The 25395-nt window shown below is 51.2% G+C and overlaps 2 protein-coding genes across 2 annotated transcripts in view; both read left to right on the top strand.

The window, feature by feature from the left end:
* Positions 1 to 24430, top strand: part of LOC101272359 (cytochrome P450 4A11-like) — an 86241-nt gene extending 61811 nt beyond the window's left edge. Inside the window, exons 12-13 of the mRNA XM_049694246.1 lie at positions 2107 to 2723; positions 17530 to 24430. Coding sequence (XP_049550203.1) covers positions 2107 to 2275 — 169 coding nt within the window. The 3' untranslated portion in view covers positions 2276 to 2723; positions 17530 to 24430. The remainder of the gene's footprint in view (positions 1 to 2106; positions 2724 to 17529) is intronic.
* LOC101272104 (taurochenodeoxycholic 6 alpha-hydroxylase-like) lies at positions 5966 to 24430 on the top strand. The gene is made up of 12 exons (XM_049708104.1): positions 5966 to 6196; positions 9286 to 9427; positions 10067 to 10111; positions 10589 to 10716; positions 11687 to 11811; positions 12152 to 12306; positions 12743 to 12849; positions 12932 to 13122; positions 13217 to 13350; positions 14250 to 14314; positions 14451 to 14527; positions 16913 to 24430. Exons 1-12 carry the CDS (start codon positions 6002 to 6004, stop codon positions 17079 to 17081), a joined length of 1533 nt encoding a protein of 510 aa, XP_049564061.1. The 5' UTR covers positions 5966 to 6001; the 3' UTR covers positions 17082 to 24430.
* Positions 24431 to 25395: the final 965 nt, after the last annotated feature.

Here is a 25395-nt window from a genome sequence, read left to right as displayed (position 1 = left end):
TCCATGAAACTTAAACTTCAGATGTTTGCTTTTCCCAATTATCAGTCATCTTAGAAGGTGGTTTTCTCTCTTGGCACATTTCTAGTCCAGCTCACTGCATTTTTTACTTAATTCACCAATCCACCTCTCACTGTATCAGCCGTCGTGTTTGCATGGGTTTGGATTTCCAGCTGCCTTCCTTGTCCTGAGGTTTCAATCCATGTATGTGATCACCTACAGTTTCTGTTGTTTGAAGAAAGTTACACAGCAGTGTGTAGTCTCTATCTCTGCAGTTGAAGCCAACAAAGTCATGACTGCTTATTAATATAAACAAGACACCTTTTCTAGTTGCCGTAATTCTTTATATGTAGCGGGAATTATACACCATAGTCCAAGAATCTACAGAGTCTAACATTGGCAAAAAGGCATAAAATTAAAGGCAATCAAGTGCTTTTGAAAGAAAACTCACTATTTTGTAATTGAGAAGTTTGTGGCATGTAAAATATAAAGGACACTTGAAATAGCTGTTAAGCTGTTAAGCTGGATGAGTCACTCCAAAATGACTCCTGTGAAAATCTTCAACAGTATAGGTCCCCTGCCGAAATAGTAACTTCCATTACTTAGTAACGACTTAGTAAACCAAGTTTTTCTGAATCTAAAATTCTGTGAAATTTTCAGTTGGTGAATCAACCTTCACAGAACAGGCTTGAAGCAAACATGCTTCCAGAATTGGCTCTGGGATTTGGTTTCTGCCAGGGTCCTTCTCCGCTGTAGACACAGGCTGCACATCATGTCGCTGCCACTAGAGGACAGCAGGTACCTGGCAACTCAATTCCTAGGTCAGAATAAACATTTAATTTTATTCCAATTTTTTTTTCAATTCAATTAACTTTGTTCAAATAGAAAGCTATTTATTAAGCCTGCCTCTGTGTGCCAAGTCATGTATTAGGAGATGGGAACCCAGAAACGTAAGGCACTTTCCCTGCTTCCAAGAGTTCACAGTCAAGAAACCACTACCGCTATTCAAGACAGACATGCGACGTTTCCATAGTGTAGTGGTCAGTACGTTGGCCTTACAAGACAGACATCATGCATTCATCCACTCTTTCACTTGTTCATTCATTCACTGAGCAGACTGTGGAATGTTCCATATTTCTGGCACTGTCTGGTCACGGGACGGTGATGTGTCCTTGAGTTAACACTAAAGCTGCTTGGGGATGTGGGAGAAAGAGGCGCAGGCGGCAGAGGCGGGAGGCCAGGCGGTCACTAGACTGAGTCTTGAGCATGTGGCCGGCAGAGGCGGGGGGACGGGACCTCAACAGGAGCGGAGCGAGGAAGCGGGGCTGGACAGGTGCGAGGTGAGTGAGGAGCAGCCCAGAGAGCGCTGTGACGCCAGCTGAGGCCCCGCGACGTGTCCTCCCTGTGATGGAGGGCGCAGCAGGCCCCGAGCCGCCGTGCCTGCAGTAGCGGGAGGGGAGGCAAGGAGACTGGAAAGGCCAGTGAGGAGCCCATGGGATGGGAGGAGGGGCTTTGCTGGAGTAGAATGGGAAGGCTCCAGGGGCGGGTTGACTGAGGGGCTGTGGGGAGACAGGAGGCCGGAGCATTAACTGGGAGGCAAGTGGTCCAGCAGGTCGAGGGGCGCTAACCCGTGGCCCCTCCAAGAAGCCTGGTTGCCATCCTGACTTCCTTACACAACTCTGTCCTCTCCTGTCTGGGGACTGGGGCCCCTGCTTGTCTGCCATGGGTGGTGAGGGCCCGAGAGTCGCCCACACCCCCCTACAGTGCCCTGGCCTGGACAGAAACCAGAAACGGCCTGTGGACGAGTGAACAAAGTACTAATTCACATTTACTGATTCACGTGACTTGACCCTGTGGCTTAGAAGGCAGACCTTCCCCAACAGGACTTGCTAGTGCTGAGAGCAGAAGTAGGAGTTAGGAGCTAGTCCTGGAGAGAGGTGGCCTTTGTAAGGGTCAGGGGGAGAGGGTGGACCGAGGCTTGGGCGGCACGTTCAGTGTGACCCGTAAGGAAGGGATCGGGGCTGGGCCACGTGGAGGAGAGCCCTGAATGCCCTGTGCCCGGCAGGGGTTAGAAGCCTCTGCTCACTTCCTTTTCCCTCCCTGACCCAGGAACTGCATCGGGAAGCAGTTTGCCATGAATGAGATGAAGGTGGCCGTGGCCCTGACCTTGCTTCGCTTTGAGCTGGCACCCGATCCCTCCAGGGTCCCTGTTCCCATTCCAAGAGTTGTGCTGAAGCCCAAGAATGGGATCCACTTGCAGCTCAGGAAGCTCCTGTAATGCTTGTTGGAGACAAGGACGAGCTCTGAGGGCCCCTGCCTGCCAACCTGTCTCGCTGTCACTCTCTCCCGTCCTTGCCTCTGTGCCCACTTCCTGCTTCTATCTGCCCACCTGCCGGCCTACCTCATCTCCTGCCTCCTGCCCGTCAGATGTTCTGCCCTCCTCCTCTCACCTTTCTCCAGGCTCCCTATCTGCTTATCTCTCCATCTGTCTCTGACCCACCTGTGTCTCTGACTGTCCACCTAAACCCTGATCGCCTGCCCTCCTCCAGTCTGTCAACTCTCTCCTTGTCTTTCTCCCCTTCTGCCTGCCTGTCTGTCCCTGAATTTACTTCCTTTTGCTGCTAAAACAATTGACCACAGCCTTAGGGACTTCGAACAACACAGAGTTATTCTCTGACAGCTCTGGAGTCAGAAGCCGGAAGTGGGTTTCCCTGGACACAGCCAAGGTATTGGCAGGGCCCCCGGTGCAGGGATGTAGGAGAGCATCCCTCTCTTTGCCTTTTCCCACATCTAGAGCTGCAATCCTTGCATTCCTTGGCTCCTGGGCCCTCCTCCATATTCAAATCCATCAGCTTCTTCAAATGTCCCCCTGCTTCAGTCTTCACATCGCCTTCTCTTTCATAAGGCCCTCTGTGATTACACAGGCCCACTCAGATAAAACAGGCTTGTTCTCTGGCTCTGGGTATTAGGACACGGACACCCTGGGCAGCTGTTACTGTAGCTGCTAAGTCCTGCGTGACTACCATCGCCTTGGGCCCCCGATCACCCCCGTGTGTTACGGGTCTGCCCATTTGTCACTCACCTGGCTTCCCCTCTTTCCCACTCCCTGGATAAATTCACAATGTCACATGGAGCGCGTGTGTCTTCCCTTTCAGGGAGCTGGATCAAATGAAAGAGAGAGAGAAGGGGAGGGAAAGCAGAGGAGACGAGGAGGGGACATGACCCCTGGTCTGTGGGCTCAGAACCCTAGCAGAACAAGCGTGTCCCAGCGCCCCTGCAGCCTCACACTCTGCGATCCCTCACGCCCCACAACCCGCCTGTCACCTGAGGCTCCCACGGCAGCTGAGTCAGGAGAAAGGGCTCGTCTCCAAAGGCTCGGAGGGAAGAAGCTCACCCCGGGCACCTGTCAGGGAAGGAGCCTCCCTGCTGTTGTGTGGTAGCTTCCTCGCTACATCCTTAGAGGGGCCCAGCCAGAGCCCATCCTGCCCTGAGCAAAGAAGCCTTACAGACTTGGCTCAGCGCGAGCGCCTCAGGAAGCCAATCCTTCACCCCAAATGAGATTTGAGAAGAGCTCAGCCTGGTCATGTCACCAGCCCCCGGCAACCCTTCCTCACACGCAGGGCCTGCAGGCTCCTCAGAGGCCCGAGCGGGCAGCTGTACAGGAGGCTCTGGGAGGACCAGCTGGGCACGAGGCTTGGCTGCTGGGAGAGGATGTCAGACCCGAAGCAGAGGACCAGCCGGTGTACCTCCCCCACAGGACAGCCCCTTGCAGTCCCCGGCATGTCTGCCCAGCCCCTGAGCAAGGACGGGCTTCTTCAACCCTGGCACTCCTGGAGACCTCGGGGGGACTGGTCCTCCTGACCCTGACCAGCGCCAGGCCCCTCGCACTCCTCCACCAGCCTCTCTGCACCAGCCCTGCTCTCTTGCTGCTTCTGCACACAGGTCCTCCTCCCGTCCCACCCCTGCCCTTCCTAACCCAGGGCCCCGGATGCCAGAGGAGACCCCGCTGCAGCCCTGTGCTGTGCTGTGATGCCGCCATGTGCCTCCTGAAGGGGACATCTCCCCCCAGCCGCTGCCTGTAGCTGGAACCTTCTGTCCAGTCCCCTCCCCATTCCTAGGTCACAGGGCTAGTTCACTCAGCTCCAAGAAAGGGCCAGGTGGACATATATGCACTACCAAATGTAAAATAGATGGCTAGTGGGAAGCAGCCGCATAGCACAGGGAGATCAGCTCGGTGCTTTGTGACCACCTAGAGGGGTGGGATAGGGAGGGTGGGAGGGAGACGCAAGAGGGAGGGGATACAGGGATATATGTATACATATAGCTGATTCACTTTGTAGTACAGCAGAAACTAACACAACATTGTAAAGCAATTATACTCCAGTAAAGATGTTTAAAAAAAAAGTTGGGGTCAGGAGTACACTCTGTGCCTGACCGGGGGTGGGGCAGGAGAGTTAGCCGGGACTGTCCTGGGCAGGAAGCTTGGCAGGTCCCCTGGCGTCAGGTGGTGCAGAAGGGCTCGGGCTGGTCACTCTGACAGCATGGGCTGATGGGCACTCACTCACTTTACTGTTCCTAGTGCTGGACCTAGTTGCTGAACCAACAAAGGAAAGTCTAGTTGCTCACAATCTCGGGGGAAGCAGAAGCAGAGACCTGAGAGGAACCTGAGAGGGGGTGAAAGGTTGTGCTGCAAGGGGGTATGTGTAGGTTGTTAGTTACCTCTGACCTTCAGTTAGGAGAGCAGCCCAGAATGTGGCCCTATAGGTTATATGTGAAGCACCTGTCATGAGGACAGGCAAAGGAAGAGGCTCTTGGGACAGAAGTTAAACTTGGTGGGGGAGCAGGTCAGGAGGAAACTCAAGGCTCCTAAGAGAGCTTGCTTCCAAGTAATTCTTCATGGAAATCTTTGGTGTTTTACTTTCTGAATTACAGGCACTGGATTAGATCTTGGGAAAGAGAATCATGAAACAGGGATGTAAGAGACAGAAAATGAAGGTTTCCCCATCCCTTGCTCTTTCACATATGACCTGCATGACTTTTTCAGTGCCCATCCCTCTAGAAGCACTCTCTACCTGGTGAACTCCTATTCACCCTTCAAAGCCCCATTCTTTTTTTTTAGTTTTCTCCTTTCCTGATCGGTCTGGACACTATTCATTCTTCCAGCACAAGCCTACAATTTTTCTTAACTAATATAGTTTTATACCTTTACCTATAGCCTGTGAGCTCAAGAAATATTTGCTGAGTGAATGAATGACTGAATGAACATTCATTGGATGTAAATAGGAAATGAATTATTATCCCACCTTTCAAAGGAGAAGCTGAGGCTCAGAGAGGACAAGTCTCTAGCTTCATATGTAGTGAAACTGCCCTGGGGCTGGACCTCCTGAATCCAAGGCCAGTGCTCTGTCCACTGGCACAGTCACCCAGGACACACTGCATAGTGGATGGGTACAAGCCCCGGGGAACATTTCAGAGGCAGCTGAGGCAGGCAGCTTTGAAGTCCAACAGAGAAGGATTTCAGTTTCAACTGGGACAAGCAGAGGCTGTTTTCCTCTGGCCACATCACTTTTCTTCTCTGAAATCAGTTTTCCCCTCTGAAATGGGATGATAATAAAACCAACCAAATCTACTGAACATTGGTAAACTAGACTGTGACTGTCTTGAAGTCAGCAAGATTCATGTCTGCTTTGCTTGCAGCTGTGTCCCAGCACCTAGCAGACTGCCTGACATGTTGTAGGTGCTCATTAAATATTTGGTAGGTAATATGGAGAAGGAAAGTGGGTTTGCGCTTGGCCATTGTCACTGTCAGCTGAGGAAGTTTTTCTCACACTGTTTCCAGAAGTGCATCCTCCACAGTTAATCAACCCTGGAGACCCAGGTCTGAGCTCTGCCCTCACCTTCACCCTCCCCTAGGTGGGCGGGGCAAGCCTCCCTGACCAGGCTGGGTGCTCAGGGGAGGTCAGCCACCTTCAGGGACAGTCAGCAATCCAGAAGCCGCTGCACCATGAGTGTCTCTGTGCTGAGCACCCCCAGAGCCCTGGGCGGTGTCTCTGGGCTCCTGCAGGTGGCCTCCCTGCTCGGCCTGGTTCTGCTTCTGCTCAAGGCAGCACAGCTCTACCTGCGCAGACAGTGGCTGCTCAAAGCCCTCCAGCAGTTCCCGTCTCCTCCTTCCCACTGGCTCTATGGGCACATGCAGGAGGTAGGATGGAGTGGGACGGGGAAGTGGGAGGGCAGGGAGGGCCGGGGCTCTCAGACCATGGTCCTGGTGAGCAAGCCCATGGGACGAAGCCTTGTTGTGGGGCGAGCACGTGGCCTCACAAAAGGACCCAGCATACCTCTCAGGTCTTGGCTCCTCATCCCAGTCCGGGGAGCTCCCTCCCTCCCAGGACCCCGTGCTGGTGTCCTTGGGTCTGTCAGACACTCCTTCCTTAGGGAGATCTGCAGGCTGTCCTGGCAGCCCTGCACTTTGAGGACAGTGGCTCTTCCTTCCTGAGTCTCCCCTGTCTCCAGGCTAAGCAGCTTCAGTTGTTCTCATAGAACAGGCTTCTACATGCTTCCCTGCCCCATCCCTCAATCGCATCCTCTCTGCCTGGCCCTGAGCTTGCCTGGGAGCACAGACGTCAGTCTGATGGACGCTGCCCTGTGGGCTCACTGTCCGTGGAGATGACAGACAGGAATCTAAGAAGGTGTCAGGTGACAGGAAAAGAGACCCACCTGCTGGGTGGGGGTTACGTCAGCTGTAGGGACAAACTGGCTCGGTTTAAGACTGAGGAATTTTCCAGTCTCCTGATTTCGGTGCTTAAACCCTGACAAGTTGCTGGCACACATGAGCGAGGTTCCCAGGATGATGCCAGGTAAGGAGAACTGACATTTGAGTTGCACCATCCACAGGGTGAGGTCGCCCGCCTGGTCTCCTCCCTCAGTGGACTATGTGCTCTCGGAACCGAGCGTGAAATCCCTCTCACCCCCAGCACCCTGCACGGAGCCTGCGCAGAGGGCTGCCCATCCAGCGTGTGGAGGGACAGGAAGGAGGGAAGGAGCGGCTTGCAGGCTGGGCAGGGGCAGCGCCTACCCACCCAGCACTGGCAGCACTAGCCTGGGCGGCGGGGGGCTCAGAGCCACGTCAGGGGCCACCTGGAGAGGGGCTCATCAAGGGTTTGTGGACTGAACAAATGCTGGGAGAAAATCAGGGGTTGCAGAGAGCTGAGGCCTCCCTTTCTCTGCAGCGTGATTAGAGTAGAGTGGAGCCAAAGACGGGAACCGGAAACAGCCCGAGCCCCACGTGGGCTGGCCCAGTACCTCTCTCCCCTCTGCTTCCTAATCTCCTGCACCCCAGCTTACTCAGCGTCCTCCCCGCCTGCCTGGGCATTCTGGCCTCTGGGACTCTGCTCCCATGTGCCCTCTACCTGGAATGATCTTGTCCCTCATATGTCTGTCTACAAAGGCCCAACTCCAAGCCACCTCCTCCAAGATGTCTTTCCGGGTCTCCCAGGAGCGGAGGGACAATCCTTCTTCCCTTGGCTGTCCTTCTCATAAGGCAGTGCTAACCGGATTCAGCTAGTTTTGTCTGCAGTGTCATAGCTGTGAGCTCCTTCTGGGAGACCCTGCCTCTGGTTCTTCTTTGTAACCCGAGAGCATCTTGGTAAATGATGACTCGACGAATGAGCAAGAGCATGACAAAGAGCTTTCTAAGTCCAGATCTGAGTTAGGGCCCCTTCCCCAGAGCTTCCCCAGAGGCCTGGTCTTCCCTCCATCACACATTCATGAGCCCCTACGGTTGTCATGTCCTCAATCTCGCTGTCTCCTCCTGGAGGCTCCAAACAGACAAGCATCTACAGCCGCATCCTCATTCAGTGCCTTAAACCAGTGCCTGGCACATAGTAGATGCTCAGTAAATACGTGCTCAGTGAAGGAACCCATCCCACAGTAGGCAAGTTGCCCTAGAGCTGGTGAGTCCTGATGGTAGGATGCAGGCAGAGATTAGATACCAAAGTGGCGGATGGTTGCTTTGAGTTACACAGAAGCCATTGAATTAAAGACGAGGTGACTGCATGGAACATGCCTAGGACCAAATGTTGATGAGAAATCCAGAGGTGATACAATGAAGCTGAATCTGCAAGGTTAAGGAGAGGCAGTTGCTCTGTGGCAAAGAGGAGGGGCACACCAGGTAGAGGAAAGAACCTGGGCAGAGGCCTAGAAGTGTGAGCAGGTGGGGCCAGTGCAAGGCGCACAGGCAGCAGCATCTTTGCGGGCAGAGCAATGGGTCCTGTGGACTCACCAGCCCGGCCGGAGGCAAGAATAGAGAGGGTAAAGCCAGAAAGCAAGGGCCTTTGTGGTCCAACATGAGGAGTTTCAAGAGATTCCTCTGGGCGGTGGGAAGTGCATAAAAGTTTCTGGTTATTGGTAAGTGAAAATAAGATTTAAAATACACATATAAGAACCTTAGTTCAATACCATTTTCATGTATACATCCAGAATCTATCCTATCACTGTGTATACGCTCAATATGTAAAACAATATATACACGGGCTTCCCTGGTGGCACAGTGGTTGAGAGTCCGCCTGCCGATGCAGGGGACACGGGTTCGTGCCCCGGTCCGGGAAGATCCCACATGCCGCGGAGCGGCTGGGCCTGTGAGCCAGGGCCACTGAGCCTGAGCGTCCGGAGCCTGTGCTCCGCAACGGGAGAGGCCACAACAGTGAGAGGCCCGCGTACCACAAAAATAATAAAAAAATAATAATATATACACATACAATTTAGTACTTAGTTTTTTTCACTTAGCCATATACATCCGACACTTTCATATTAGCAAACATTTACATGTATGCTGGGAAAATATTGATGATATATAGCAATCAGTAAGCAAAAGGAAATTAATATATAAATTTATTTTTTTAATATAATCTATTTTATTCTCTAACTAAAATTCTATGACAAAACTGCTTATTAAGTGATACGAATTATCATAAATTGCTCATGCAAATGTTATACGAATCACCTCCCAAAGTTTTCTACACCAGGGAGTGATTCCCTGATGTAAGTTTCTGTAGGCAGTTCGTACTGGTGGCCCAGGGCTCTACCCGACAAGGGGACAGAATGTGGTCTTAGGACAAAGGTGGACAGCCAGCAGGTCTGGGGCAGAGCCCAGGTCAGAAGAAATAGTTCCAAACTCCTAGTTCTGCTGATCGATCCAGAACGATCTCCCTGTACACATCCTGCCCTTCACCCCCACTCCAGCACTGGAACTCAGAGAAGGGTTTTATTGATTTATCTTTCCCTTGGGGACAGTTCCAAGACGAGACCGAGCTGCGACCCCTACTGAAGAGGGTAGAGAAATACCCAAGTGCCTGTGCTCGCTGGCTGTGGGGGACGAAAGCCCTGGTGTTGATCTATGACCCTGACTACATGAAGGTGGTCCTGGGGAGATCAGGTGAGAGGGAAACCCACATCCCAGCAGGAGAAAATCTTCCCTCTTGGGTACATGGCCCTGGATCTGTGAAATTCCAGAAGAAACTGGCACTACAGCCATCAATACCTGGCACCCTACCAGCCATCCTTGCAGCCCACAAGCCAGACTAAGGCCAGCATTACTCACTTACAGTGAATGCTTCAACACCCGGGTGGGGCTGGCTTCTCTTTCCTGTCTTACTTTCTTTCTTGTTTTAACCCAACTGAGATGATCCCAGGTCTGGAAGACAGTTCCCTGTCCACACTGATGTAGGTTTGGCACCTCTCACTGTTGCCTGTCCTGGGTCATGAAATGGCCAAACCACCACAAACTGGAGGAAAACCACAGGCTCCTTTCTTACTCTGTGGTGCTGAGCAGAGCCTATCTTTCTTGCCGATTCACCGTCTTAGTCCTGTGGGTGTTCTGCTGCTGGGACACTGAGTCTGCCTTCCTGGGCCCACAGTGACCATCAGGACAGAGAGAGTCAGGGATGGGAGGCAAGAGGGAAGTAGCTAGAGACAGACTGCCAGCTGACCAGCATGAGGAACGGAAGGTGCCACAGCTGCTCTGGGGGCTGCCTGCCTTGTTCGGTGCCCTCCACTTCCCTTCCTTCCCTTTCAGACCCAAAGTCTCACGATGCCTACAGAATGCTGATCCCCTGGATTGGTAAGTACATTTAAATACAACTGCAGTCCACCCACCAGTTAGGTTTACCAAGTGCTGCCTCTTTGGTTAATGGAGAACAACAGGTACGAGGCACCCTGTCACCACCTCATCTCTCAGTCAAGCCTCATTTTCTCTCCTTCTAGTGAAACTCTCACCCTTTGTAATGGTGCTGAGAGCCTGCCTGAAGCTCAGCCTCTTCTTCATCACTTCTCAGTCCTCTGCGATATTCTCAGCCTGACTATTAATTCCTTCTATCACCTGCCCCCCTACTCTTCTTCAACCTCTGTCTCACAGCTGTCATAATCACATCCTATGGACCAGCCTTTCTGGAAATTCACATTCCTGAACTGTACTCGCCTTTCCTACCTTTGCCCATGATGTGCCTTCTCCTGACACCCTTGGTTCCTCCCAAGTTGTCCCTAGTCGTCCCTCTGATCCAGGCTCCCCGACCCACACACACACCCATCTGTGGCCCAGGGAAAGGTTTGCTTTTGTTGGAGGGGCAGACGTGGTTCCAGCACCGGCGGATGCTGACCCCAGCCTTCCACTACGACATCCTGAAGCCCTACGTGGGTCTGATGGCCGACTCTGTCCGAGTGATGCTGGTGAGTCTATCCCTCGTCACCTGGACCCACTCACATCCAGCACTGCTGACAAAGTCCACTCTCAGACCCTTGTGTCCCTCAGGTGTCCATCAGACCCAGCCCCCAGAATGATGCAATCAGAACGTACTCTGAGACAGAGCTCACCAAAACTGGATGGGACAGAGGGGTGCCCAGGCAGCAGCTTGTATCCACAATTTGCTCTGAGGCAAGGGAAAGCAGGGACATAGTGTATTCAGGGTCCACTCTCCTCTCATCTCCACATCTCCAACACAGAGGATTAGAGCAAGGGTCATTCCCCTGGACAGCGGTGCAAGCTTCCCCCGGATGCCCTGGACAATGGCAGCTTCAGTGGCAGAGTGGACATCCCAGGATGTCACTCAACTAGTCTCTGGCCTGGGGCCCAAGGCCTCTGCATGGAATTGAGCCACTCATGGGAGGAAATGAGGCCACGTCTACACTCACAGAGCCAGGTCTTGACAAACATCACCTCTGATCCAGACTGAGCACCTACTGGTCTCAGTTAACAATGGATAAATGAAAGGAATCGCCCCTTCATAGGAGCCTAAATAGAGTCCCTTAACCTTTTCCTTGCCTTGAAATATTTGCTTATAAGAGTTGGCCATCTCCTGTCCAGTTCCGATCTCAGGACACAAAAGATTACCCGTTTGTCCCTTGAGAAACAATGTTTTCTGGTCTGCCACAGGGTGATTATCATCATAAATTGTTCCTAGAATTCAGAATTGATTCAGAATATTATGAAAGAGTATAATTAATTACATAATAAATGATCCCGAGAAAATAGACATCACATTACACACATGTGTCACAGCTTCAAACTGCTAAAACACATCTGCTTTGACAGTGAGAAAAACTCATCAGAAGATTTAGAGAGACAGAGAGAGAGCCTGGCCTTGTCAGCACAGGCCTTCCAGGGGAGCAGAGCTGGGTCAATGTCCCCCTCCCACCACAGGACAAGTGGGAGGAGCTCGTCAGCCTGGACTCACATCTGGAGGTCCTTGGACACGTCTCCTTGATGACCCTGGACACCATCATGAAGTGCGCCTTCAGCCACCAGGGCAGCATCCAGACAGACAGGTCAGTGACAGTCTTTCAACAGCAGGGTCCTTGTTCTCACCAGCTGGGGAGGACTTACCTGAGAGGCAGTTAGGGTAGCGTGGACGCTTATGAGCTCTAAAAGCAATATTCTGCAGAGAGACATGGACCATGGTCAAATCCCTGATCCTGGCAAATGGAGAAGCCTGGCCACTCAGGCCACTTGTAAAGGACAGAGGGTCTTCTGGGCTGTGAGGCAGAAATGACAAAGCCTCAGTGCTGCCTGTCCCCGCTGACTGAGGAATCCCCACCCGGAGCCCCACTCCGACTCCAGGTCAGAGGCTCCCTCCACTCCAGTCTCCTCTGCATCCTCTCCCTTCAGGAACATCCAGTCCTACATCCAGGCCATCAGAGACCTTGGCAATCTGACTTTTTCCCGATTAAGAAATGCTTTCCACCAGAATGACATCATCTACAGGCTGACTCCTGAAGGCCGCTGGAGCCACCGCGCCTGCCAGCTGGCCCATCAACACACAGGTTCTGCTCCTCCTTCTGGGTGGCTCCTCCCCTGGCCTTGACCCCGCAGGCAGAGCCCAGACTCCTGCTTCCCCTTCAGGGGCTGGCACACACCCACACTGGGTACTTCCCTGGTGCAGGGGTTGGGACCCGAGACGTCAGGGTGTCAGGTGAGGTGCAGGGAGACACATGTGTCACCACGTTGCTGACGGTGGAATGAGACCCCCTCCCAGCATCATCCAGGCAGAGCCTCCATGGGCTGTGCTATTGAGGGGATTCCCCACCTGGATCAGACGATGCTGGAGCTCTCTGCCCTGACATGTGCGCCCATTCCCACCCTCGTCCTCATCCACCTGGTACCCAGATTGGGCCTGAGGGGCAGATAGGGGTACAGTGGGTGCTGCATCTGGTTCCCCAGAGCCCTCAGCTCTGCCTGGGAACCACTGTTCTGGGACAGATGGAGTGATCAAGATGAGGAAGGCTCACCTGCAGAAGGAGGGAGAGCTGGAGAAGGTGAGGAGCAAGAGGCACCTGGATTTCCTGGACATCCTCCTCTTCGCCAGAGTGAGTGTGGGCAGGAGAGGCCTGAGGCTTTGCCCAGAAGCACAGAGGAAGGGCAGACCCTGCACTCTCCCTGCCTCCACAGATGGAGAATGGGAGCAGCTTGTCTGACAGGGAGCTCCGTGCCGAAGTGGACACGTTCATGTTTGAGGGTCACGACACCACAGCCAGTGGCATCTCCTGGATGCTCTATGCTCTGGCCTCCCACCCTGAGCATCAGCAGAGGTGCCGGGAAGAGATCCAGAGCCTCCTGGGGGATGGCGCATCCATCACCTGGTGAGTGCCCAACAGGTGGGAGGACCTTGCCCCTCCGCGAGTGGAGGACCCCTGGTTGTCTGGCTCTGCCGCTCTCAAATGGGCTTCCTTTCAGGGACCACCTGGACAAGATGCCCTACACCACCATGTGCATCAAGGAGGCACTGCGACTCTATCCACCAGTGCCATTCATTGGCAGATATCTGAGCAAGCCCATCACCTTCCCTGATGGATGCTCCTTACCTGCAGGTATGAACTTCACCCACACCCACTGAACTAAGCACTCTGCGTGACCACGTGGGAGATCAGAAATCCACATGTGCTTTCCAGCCCCGGGATGCTCTGTCTGATGTTTCCGCCTCAAGATAATTAATATTTCCTCTGCAGTTTGGAGGTTTTGTAAAACGCCTGACACAGAACTTGAACTAATGAGAGCTCAATAAGCAAATGCTAGCCCTTGAATGTGGTCTGTAATGGAGCCCTATAATTCTAATTCCTTGAGACGTGAAGGCTTAAGAGAGAAGCAGAAGTAAGCAAGGGGAGATGTGGTTCTTTCCATGTGGGGTCTAAGCAAATGAGGGAGTTCAGGGAGTCCATTGTCATGGGTCAGATGGTCCAGTCTCTGAGGAGCCCTCAGGTGGATGGCCGAGAGCAGCTGATGATCAGGTCTGAGAGCCCTGCCATGGTTGGAGGCCACCCATTGGCTCACCTCCCAGTGGGTCTGAATCCCAGCCCAGCCACCTCCTCTCTGTGGGGTCACAGACACATCCCTTAACCTCTTGAAGGCTCAGGTGCCTCATCTGCACATGGGGATAGGAGTGCCTTCCTTGAGGGCTGCTGTGAGGATTAGATGAGTTAATGCACTTTCCCCGAGGGCTCATGATGACACCTGATAACTGTGAGTTTTCATGTGAGGCGATCCTGATACTAAGCCTCCAATTCTTTTCCTTCTCAGTCCTGGCCATGGTTACCTGCTCCTAATCTGTGCTCATGTGCTTTGTCACCTCCAGCCCACCTGTCTTGCAAGAGCACCACTTCATTCAGAGTGATGGAGGGTAGCTCTCATGGTGGCTCCTGGGCCTTTTGTGCACATTGCCCCTGTTGCCATGGGTACCATCAGTCTTCTCTCTCTCCTCCTTGCCCGACAGGAATCCCACTCTCCCTCTCCTTTTATGGGCTTCACCACAACCCGAAGGTGTGGCCGAACCCAGAGGTATGATGGAGGAGGGGATGGAATGCTCTCTCCAGACCAGCACCTCTCCTGCTCCCCCTTGGGGATTCTTGTCCCCTGGTGGATTGGTGCAAGGAGTTTGACCCCGCCTGCCCTGGCCCCGGTGCTCTCTCTGCAGGTGTTTGACCCATCCCGGTTTGCACCAGGTTCTGATCGACACAGCCATGCTTTCCTGCCCTTCTCAGGAGGATCCAGGTGAGGCCTTCTGTACCTGGGGCATCTGGGTGTCACTGGGTGCTACCTGATGTGTGTGACTGTCTACATTCATATGTGGTGTATGCAGTTATGTCCCTGTGGTTTCACGTTTTGAGAAGGATGTGTGTGTCCCCATGTACAAGAAGGCCTTCAGGGCACGCCACGGAGACCTTGACCTCCTGACTTCCGCAGCGACCAGCCACATTGCCATGGCCGTGGCCGCTCCAAAGTATTCCAGGGTTTTCCTCACTTTAGGAGTATGACTTTTCAGCTTTAGAATTTTTCATGAAAGGTAAACTTCAGATGTTTGCTTTTCCCAAGTATCAGTCATCTTAGAAGGTGGTTTTCTCTCTTGGCACATTTCTAGTCCAGCCCACTGTCTTTTTTACTTAATTACCAATCCACCTCTCACTGTATCAGCCGTCGTGTTTGCATGGGTTTCGATTTCCAGCTGCCTTCCTTGTCCTGAGGCTTCAAGCTATGTATGTGATCAGTTACAGTTGCCATTTGAAGAAAGCCTTGTGTGTCTTCTCTATTTCTGTAGTCGAGCCCAACAAAGTTATAACAGCATATTAACATACACATGACACCTTTTCTAGTTGCCAAAAATCTATACATGTAGCAGGGATTATATACCATAGTCCAAAAATCTACAGAGTCTAATTTTGGCCAAAAAGGATGAAATTGAAGGCAATCAAGTGCTTTTGAGAGAAAACTCACTGTTTTGTGTTGGACACACGCATTTGAGAGGTTCCTGCCGTGTACAATACAAAGCACACATGAAATAGCTGTTCACCTGGATGATACACTCCACAATGACTCCTGTGAAAATCTTCAACGGCTACAGATCCCCTCCGAAATAGTAACTTCCATAACTTTGGAACTACTTAGTAATCCAAGTTTTTTCTGAGCCTGTAATTCTGTGAAATTTTCAGTCGGTGAATCAACCTTCACAGAACAGGCTTGACGCAACACGTTCGCGGAATTTGCTCTAGGATTTGGTCAGTGCCAAGGTCCTGTTCTTCCTTGTAGACATTGGCTGCAGGTCATGCGGCTGCCACCAGAGGACAGGGGGTACCTGGCAACTCAATTCCGAGGTCAGAATTAATGTTTAATTTTACTCCAGTCCTTTCTTTTCCAATTCAATTAACTTTGTTCAAATAGAAAGCTATTTATTAACCTGCCTCTGTGTGCCAAACCATATATTACAAGATGGGAACACAGAGACGAAAGGAACTTTCCTTGCTCCAACAGTTCACAGTCAAGAAACCACTACCGCTATTCAAGACAGACATGCGACGTTTCCATAGTGTAGTGGTCAGTACGTTGGCCTTACAAGACAGACATCATGCATTCATCCACTCTTTCACTCGTTCATTCATTCACTGAGCAGATTGTGGAATGTTCCATATTTCTGGCACTGTCTGGTCACGGGACGGTGATGTGTCCTTGAGTTAACATTAAAGCTGCTTGGGGATGTGGGAGAAAGAGGCGCAGGCGGCAGAGGCGGGAGGCCAGGCGGTCACTAGACTGAGTCTTGAGCATGTGGCCGGCAGAGGCGGGGGGACGGGACCTCAACAGGAGCGGAGCGAGGAAGCGGGGCTGGACAGGTGCGAGGTGAGTGAGGAGCAGCCCAGAGAGCGCTGTGACGCCAGCTGAGGCCCCGCGACGTGTCCTCCCTGTGATGGAGGGCGCAGCAGGCCCCGAGCCGCCGTGGCTGCAGTAGAGGGACGGGAGGCAAGGAGACTGGAAAGGCCAGTGAGGAGCCCACGGGATGGGAGGAGGGGCTTTGCTGGAGTAGAATGGGAAGGCTCCAGGGGCGGGTTGACTGAGGGGCTGCGGGGAGACAGGAGGCCGGAGCATTAACTGGGAGGCAAGTGGTCCAGCAGGTCGAGGGGCGCTAACCCGTGGCCCCTCCAAGAAGCCTGGTTGCCATCCTGACTTCCTTACACAACTCTGTCCTCTCCTGTCTGGGGACTGGGGCCCCTGCTTGTCTGCCATGGGTGGTGAGGGCCCGAGAGTTGCCACACCCCCCTACAGTGCCCTGGCCTGGACGGAAACCAGAAACGGCCTGTGGACGAGTGAACAAAGTACTAATTCACATTTACTGATTCACGTGACTTGACCCTGTGGCTTAGAGCGCCGACGCTCCCCAACAGGACTTGCTAGTGCTGAGAGCAGAAGTAGGAGTTAGGAGCTAATCCTGGAGAGAGGTGGCCTTTGTAAGGGTCAGGGGGAGAGGGTGGACCGAGGCTTGGGTGGCACGTTCAGTGTGACCCGTAAGGAAGGGATCAGGGCTGGGCCAGGTGGAGGAGAGCCCTGAATGCCCTGTGCCCGGCAGGGGTTAGAAGCCTCTGCTCACTTCCTTTTCCCTCCCTGACCCAGGAACTGCATCGGGAAGCAGTTTGCCATGAATGAGATGAAGGTGGCCGTGGCCCTGACCTTGCTTCGCTTTGAGCTGGCACCCGATCCCTCCAGGGTCCCTGTTCCCATTCCAAGAGTTGTGTTGAAGTCCAAGAATGGGATCCACTTGCAGCTCAGGAAGCTCCTGTAATGCTTGTTGGAGACAAGGACGAGCTCTGAGGGCCCCTGCCTGCCAGCCTGTCTCGCTGTCACTCTCTCCCGTCCTTGCCTCTGTGCCCACTTCCTGCTTCTATCTTCCCACCTGCCGGCCTACCTCATCTCCTGCCTCCTGCCCGTCAGACGTTCTGCCCTCCTCATCTCACCTTTCTCCAGGCTCCCTATCTGCTTATCTCTCCATCTGTCTCTGACCCACCTGTGTCTCTGACTGTCCACCTAAACCCTGATCACCTGCCCTCCTTCAGTCTGTCTACTCTCTCCCTGTCTTTCTCCCCTTCTGCCTACCTGTCTGTCCCTGAATCCACTTCCTTTTGCTGATAAAACAATTGGTCACAGCCTTAAAGACTTCGAACAACACAGAATCATTCTCTGACAGCTCTGGAGTCAGAAGCCGGAAGTGGGTTTCCCTGGACACAGCCAAGGTGTTGGCAGGGCCCCCGGTGCAGGGATGTAGGAGAGGATCCCTCCCTTTGCCTTTTCCCACATCTAGAGCTGCAATCCTTGTGTTCCTTTGCTCCTGGGCCCTCCTCCATATTCAAATCCATCAGCTTCTTCAAATGTCCCCCTGCTTCTGTCTTCACATCACCTTCTCTTTCATCAGACCTTTGTGATTACACAGGCCCACTCAGATAAAACAGCCTTGCTCTGAGTTCCGGGGATTAGGACACGGACACCCTGGGCAGCCGTTACTGTAGCTGCTAAGTCCTGCGTGACTACCATCGCCTTGGGCCCCTGATCACCCCCGTGTGTTACGGGTCTGCCCATTTGTCACTCACCTGGCTTCCCCTCTTTCCCACTCCCTGGATAAATTCACAATGTCATATGGAGCGTGTGTGTCTTCCCTTGCAAGGAGCTGGATGGAATGGAAGAGAGAGAGAAGGGGAGGGAAAGCAGAGGAGACGAGGAGGGGACATGACCCCTGGTCTGTGGGCCCAGAACCCCAGCAGGACAAGCGTGTCCCAGCGCCCCTGCAGCCTCACACTCTGGGGTCCCTCACGCCCCACAACCCGCCTGTCACCTGAGGCTCCCACGGCAGCTGAGTCGGGAGAAAGGGCTCGTCTCCAAAGGCTCAGAGGGAAGAAGCTCACCCCGGGCACCTGTCAGGGAAGGAGCCTCCCAGCTATTGTGTGGTAGCTTCCTCGCTACATCCTTAGAGGGGCCCAACTGAGACATGCTGGGCCTGGGACCCTTTGCTGTAGCGCTGCAATTCTTGCACCTGGTCACACCTCTCTTCGAGCAACAAAATACAAAGAAAGTGTATGGGACTAAAAATAACTATGTCCATGCACAGTTGGGGCAAATTCTGAGCAAAATATACCAAGAGACCAAAAAACCCAGCTGTCACTTTTTTTTTCTTTTTTCATCTTTATTGGAGTATAATTGCTTCACAATGTTGTGTTAGTTTCTGCTGTACAACAAAGTGAATCAGTTATATGTATACATATATCCCCATATCCCCTCCCTCTTGAGCCTCCCTCCCACTGTCCCTAACACACTGAAGGTAGTTGTACACAAAGACTCTTAAAAAGAGAGAGCAAAATCCCTTGATAAAGCAGTTTTGATAGTTTCTAATATTTGTGGGTTCTTTAATAGATGTTTTTTGGAGTATAATTGCTTCTCAGTACTCTGTTAGTTTCTGTTGCACAACAAAGCAAATCAGCCATGTGCATACACGTGTCCCCCTATCCCCTCCCTCTTGCGTCTCCCTCCCTCCCATCCTCCCTATCCCACCCCTCTAAGTCATCGCAAAGCACTGAGCCAATCTCCCTGTGCTATGCCGCTTCTTCCCACCAGCCAACTATTTTATACATTACACATTTGGTAGTGTATATATGTTGATGCTACTCTCACTTCGCCCCAGCTTCGCCCTCCCACCCCATGTCCTCAAGTCCATTCTCTATGCCTATCTCTTTATTCCTGCCCTGCAACTATGTTCATCAGTACCATTGTTTTTTTTTAGATTCTCTCTATATATGTGTTAGCATACAGTATTTATTTTTCCCTTTCTGACTTACTTCACTCTGTATGACAGACTCTAGGTCCATCCACCTCACTACAAATAACTCAATTTCATTCCTTTTTATGGCTGAGTAATATTCCATTGTATATATGTGCCACATCTTCTTTATCCATTCACCTGTCAATGGACACTTAGGTTGATTCCATGTCCTGGCTATTGTAAATAGAGCTGCAATGAACATTGTGGTACATGACTCCTTTTGAATTATGGTTTTCTCAGGGTATATGCCCAGTAGTGGGATTGCTGGGTCATATGGTAGTTCTATTTTTAGTTTTTTAAGGAACCTCCATACTGTTTTCCACAGTGGCTGTATCAATTTACATTCCCACCAACAATGCAGGAGGGTTCCCTTTCCACCACACCCTTTCCAACATTTATTGTTTCTAGATTTTTTGATAATGGCCATTCTGACCAGTGTGAGGTGATACCTCATTGTAGTTTTGATTTGCATTTCTCTAATAATTAGTGATTTGAGCATCTTTTCAGGTGTCTCCTGGCCATCCGTATGTCTTCCTTGGTGAAATGTCTATTTAGGTCTTCCACCCATTTTTTAACTGGATTGTTTGTTTTTTTGATATTGAGCTCCATGAGCTGTTTGTATATTTTGGAGATTAATCGTTTGTCTGTTGTTTCATTTGCAAATATTTTCTCCCATTCTGAGGGTTGTCTTTTGGTCTTGTTTATGGTTTCCTTTGCTGTGCAAAAGTTTTTAAGTTTAATTAAGTCCCATTTGTTTATTTTTGGTTTTATTTCCGTTACTCTAGGAGGTGGGTCAAAAAAGATCTTGCTGTGGTTTATGTCAAAGAGCGTTTTTCCTATGTTTTCTTCTAAGAGTTTGATAGTGTCTGGTCTTACATTTAGGTCTTTAATCCATTTGGAGTTTATTTTTGTGTATGGTGTTAAGGAGTGTGCTAATTTCATTCTTTTACATGTAGCTGTCCAGTTCTCCCAGCACCACTTATTGCCCACCCCTTAGGTGGTGTTGTGTGCAGGGGGCATGGGCAGCACGCTGCTTTTGCTTCTGACCCCCAACTGCCACTTTTGAAGAGCCTAGATTAAAAACAGGGTGTCAGGAGGAAAAGCAGGGTGCTGCGCATTCCCCCTGCACACGACACCACCTAAGCAGTGGGCAGACCACCTAAGCCACCCTCTGGCCCAACCCCTGGATACACCCCTACCCTCACCCCATGTAAGAAACAAGCTTGACCCCCTTCGGGGAGTGAGCAAACAAGGGAACCTGTTGTTTGTTCTCGCTCCCCCACTGCTGCAGGGGCCCCAATAAAGCCTTGCCTGCATTTCTTGTCTGGCCTCTGATCAACTTCTATTGATTAAGGAGGCCAAGAGCCCTGGTCAGTTACATATTTTGTGGCGCCCAACGTTGGGCCCTTCCTTGTGCCTGTCTGGGAAGAGGATCTGGGCACCTCTGGGACCACCGAACGCAGCTTCACAGCAGGTGACAAGCGGCCACCTGAACCTCTTGTTTCAGTGTCACCACGTTTGGTAAGTCTGCCTTCCTGGCCCCTGGGGGCTTCAGTACCCTCATTCAGACAACACTTTCCCCTTCCCTTCGTCCTTTTGCCTTCACCATTTTCCCTTTCCCCTTGGTCCCTTTCCCTCTCCTGAAATCTCTCTACTTCTCTTTCTGTCCTCTCCTCTCTCCGTCCTCTCCTCCTTCTGTCCTGTCCTTCCGAGAGAGTGGACATCAGGCAGCTACAGCATCACTCCTCTCAGCTTGTGAGACCTGCTCCCTCTGGCCGGCAACGGCTCACCTTGACGGGTGACAGGCAGAGGTGGGAGAGGCTCACCTCACGCCGTGCAGACCGTGGTCCAGAGGGCTCTCCCTGACCAGAGATTATGAGAGTGATAGATGTTCAAACCTCATATCGTGGAATGGCTGGAAGCCCTATCATCCCAATATTCTCACCTTTATTTTCCTGCCGCCAAGGAAAGTCCCACTGGGAACGGGCTGAAGGGGCAGATTTCTATATACTGGTGTACGTGTGGGTGACAGTCCCACAGACAACATACAACTGGCTGGTTTCCGGGCTTAATCACCCCCGTGGGCTCCCTCCGTCACTGGCCCTTTCTGGAAGAGCGCTGTTTGGTGCCTGCATGGACACCCGCGGGGGCAGGTTGAAAGGGCAATCTCTCTCTTTCTGTCTCTTTCTCTTTTTCTGACATTCTTTTCTGTCCCTCCTCCCTTTACCTCTCCCTTGGTCTTCACCCCTACACTCCATCCACTTTATCCTGAAACTTCTTGTTTGTGTCTTTAAGTTTTGTGATCGGCATAACTATTCTTTCCTTGGATCAAGGGGCTTGCATCTCTGCCTCTGCCTTTGCAATGTAACTATTCTGCCTGGGCTCTCAGGAAGCACCTGATCCATCTGTAGTCCCCCACACCGAGGGAAAAAAGAAAAAGAGGGCCATTTTAAATTCAAGCAGGAAAACTATGAAATCTCTGGTTCTGTAGAAATTAACTTGTCTAACTTAAGCTTGTGGGTTTAATTAATACAGACCTGTCTTTAGAGTCATCAACTTTCATTGTACCTAAGGTTCCTGGAAGTCAATAAGTGCATATTGTTTCTGTTATAAAATGTGTCAACAGGGGAAGTAACCTGATATCATTAAATTTTTAAGTGAAAGTACTGGGATCAGTTTTTGATAACCTCTATAGGAATAATTACGTCTTGGAAACATCCATCTAAAACAAGTCTCTCAAAATTTTGGTAAATTTGAAACTAAATTAAGTTAAATTGAATATTCAGGCCATTTCAAATAAGGTAAAATATTGGAACATTAATTGCTAAACAGGTCTAAACTTACCTACTTTTGTCTTCTTGTGAGAGAAAAATTAAGCTATTTGGTACTGCCTTGAAATGTTCTCTACCAATAGAGAATGCTTATGTAAAAGTTCATGGGGGGCTTCCCTGGTGGCGCAGTGGATGAGAGTCCACCTGCCGATGTAGGGGACACGGGTTCGTGCCCCGGTCCCGGAAGATCCCACATGCCGCGGAGCGGCTGGGCCCGTGAGCCATGGCCGCTGAACCTGTGCGTCCAGAGCCTGTGCTCCGCAACGGGAGAGGCCACAACAGTGAGAGGCCCGCGTACCGCAAAAAAAAAAAGAATCCTCCTGCCAATGGGATTTAGGGGACACAGGTTCAAGCCCTGGTCCAGGAAGATTCCACATGCCGTGGAGTAACTAAGCCCATGAGCCACAGCTACATAAGCTCGTGCACCTAGAGCCCGTGCTCCGCAACAAGAGAGGCAACAGCAATGAGAAGCCCGCACACCGCAATGAAGTGTAACCCACGTTCATCACAACTAGAGAAAGCCACGCACAGTAATGAAGACCCAACGCAGCCATAAATAAATAAATAAATAGGACAGTTCATGGTTGCTTAAGGAAAGTAGGATGCGTGTTTTCAGAAAAGAAGGTATGAGGAATGGAAATATATTTTGTCGAAAGGAAAAAGGGTGATCGTGTGGTAGAGCTGGATATTTCTCCATGGGGAAAGGATAAGGGACAAATTATGGCTACAGAAACTTGCAGAAGGTTTGCGGACGAGGAACACTGCACCGAGGAAACAATTTTGTATGTGGTCAGGATTTTCTAAGGTTGGATTAAATTTAATTAGGTAAATGGATTTTATTAAGAGTAGGCTGATGCAAGACTGGATTTGGTTTCTCTCTCATAAAAGAACAGAGTTGTCCTGGAACGCTGCTTTTGATAACAGCTTGTGTGAGTTTCTGTGCCTTTAAGTGATCTCTCAACTGGCAGGCCATCATGGTTATTCTGGCCCACTGTTGCACCCCAGATGACAAGGAGCATATACTGAGAAAGGCCAGGGAACGTGCAGGTGGCTTTCTGGCCACCAGTCCATGCCACCAAATTTATCAGGTGGGTGGGGATGCAATCCCAGATCATGACCCACACTGGGGCTGTGAAGATCGTGTAGGCCAGGCTAGGATGAGACATTATATTACTTGTCTATCAGAAGGAATGAAAAGTGTATGATGAAGCCTGTAAATGATGATAAGGTCCAAGAGGTTACACAGGAAAAAGATGAGAACCCAGCAGTCTTCCTGAGCCGGGTGACAGAAGCATTCATGAAGTCCACCAATACAGACCCTGAGTCTGCAGAAGGGAGGACACTATTGGCCGTGCATTTTATCACCCAGCCTACTCCTAATATCTGGAGAAAATTACAAAAGCTTGAGGCTGGGCCCCAAACCCCACTGTCAAACTTGGTAGAGGAAGCCTTCAAGGTCTATAACAACGGAGACTTAATGGAGGAGGCCAATGAGGATGAGAGGCTAATAAACAAAAGGCAGTTTTTGGCTGCTCTGATCCACCCCCCACGTCGAGGAGACCCTGGAGGGCCAAAAAGGCTGGACAGACCACTAAGAAGCCGCCTGGGCCCAAACCAGTGTGCCTTTGTCAGAAAGGGGGGTACTGGAAGAGGGAACATCCTGAGCACTGTCCTGTGGGACGCCCGAGGGGCGACCCCGACCGGCCCCATTTCCTTGCAAATCTCTTGGATGATAGATTCCTGCACACCAACTGACAGGGCCCAAGTGCCTGCTGGGCTCCAGATCCCACTCAATCCATCCTCATCACTCCAGCGGAGCCTCGGGTCACCCTTGACATGGCGGGTATGGGAACTGAATTGCTTGTAGACACTGGAGCCACCTGCTCTGTTCTGACTTGGCCAGCCGGCCCCCTCTCCAGGCGTGACTGTACAGTGACGGGAGTTGATGGACAGCCAAAGGTAAGGCGATTTATGTTTCCCCTTGCCTGCGGAATTTGGTCCATTATTATTGCTCACTCATTTTTGTATATGCCAGAATGCCCTGGCCCTCTCCTCAGGAGAGACTTGCTAAATAAGTTAGGAGCTAGTATATTCTTAGGACACGGTGAAGTCCAAGGAGGTAAAGAATTCAAACAGAGAATGCATCTATTAGTAGCCCCAAATGACCCACCTCTTGGGCATCAAAATATTCCCCAAGACATCCACCAAGAAATTAGAGTGGCATGGACATATATACACTACCAAATGTAAAAAAGATAGCTAGTGGGAAGCAGCTGCATAGCACAGGGAGATCAGCTCGGTGCTTTGTGACCACCTAGAGGGGTGGGATAGGGCGGGTGGGAGGGAGATGCAAGAGGGAGGGGATATGGGGATATATGTATATGTATAGCTGATTCACTTTGTTATACAGCAGAAACTAACACACCATTGTAAAGCAATTATACTCCAATAAAGATGTTAAAAAAAAAAAAAAGGAAAGAAATTAGAGAATAAGTAGATCCTGCAGTTTGGGATACCTCAGGCAAAATGTGTTCCCCCAATAAAAATAAGGTTAAGGCCTGGGAAAAAATACCCCTGGAAGAGACAATATCCTTTAAAGCCTGAGGCCCTGAGGGGAATCCACCCGCTGCTCAGCAAATTCCTAAAACACGGACTCATTAGGCCCTGCCAATCCCCTTGCAACACCCCTATCCTCCCTGTTCAGAAGCCTAACGGGGAGTATCAGTTTGTGCAAAACTTACGAGCAGTGAATGAGGCAGTCATCCCTATTCACCCATTGGTGCCAAATCCATAGACCCGTTTCACCCAAGTGCCAGGGAGCGCTCAGTATTTTTCTGTTTTAAACCTCAAGGATGCATTTTTCTATATTCGCCTACATCCAGACCCTCAATATGTTTTTGCCTTTGAATGGAGAGTCCCTGACACCCTGCGGGCTAACCAATATACATGGACAGTGCTTCCGCAGGGTTTTCAGGGCAGCCCCCATCGTTTTGAAAATGTGTTAGCAAGGGAACTGAGCCTTGAGAAGGGTGTTGATGATTTATTGATAAATAGTGAGACCAAACAAGATTCAGATCAAAATACTATTAGGGTCCTAAATTTTCTGGCAAGAAAGGTACATAAAGTCTCTCCAACCAAGGCTCAGATCTCACAGCAACGGGTTCAATATTTAGGATTTGTTTTGACCCCAGGGGCATGAGCCCCAGGCATAGATCAAAAAACAGCAATTAGTGCATTACCATCTCCAACCGCAAAGAGGCAACTCCAAGGCTTTCTCGGGATGGCTGGGTTCTGTCGTATCTGGATTCCAAGTTATGGCCTTATAGCAAGACCCCTATATGAGGCTCTGAAAGGAGGAGAAAGGGAACTCCTTCAATGGAATAAGGACCCCCAGCGGGCCTTTGAGACTCTAAAGATTGAATTGAGTAACACTGGGGCTTCCAAGTTTGGACAAGCCC

Source organism: Orcinus orca, chromosome 1, assembly GCF_937001465.1.
Source record: "Orcinus orca chromosome 1, mOrcOrc1.1, whole genome shotgun sequence".
Classification (NCBI taxonomy): Eukaryota; Metazoa; Chordata; class Mammalia; order Artiodactyla; family Delphinidae; genus Orcinus; species Orcinus orca.
Note: the sequence above shows the minus strand (reverse complement) of the source record. Positions and strands in the feature narration are given on the sequence as shown.

Coding starts and splice junctions, on each gene's coding strand:
- LOC101272104 (XM_049708104.1), top strand. CDS start 6,002: ATGAGTGTCTCTGTGCTGAGCACCCCCAGAGCCCTGGGCGGTGTCTCT. Junction 10,717..11,686: donor ACTCTGTCCGAGTGATGCTG/GTGAGTCTATCC, acceptor CTCCCACCACAG/GACAAGTGGGAGGAGCTCGT. Junction 14,315..14,450: donor AGGTGTGGCCGAACCCAGAG/GTATGATGGAGG, acceptor CTCTCTCTGCAG/GTGTTTGACCCATCCCGGTT.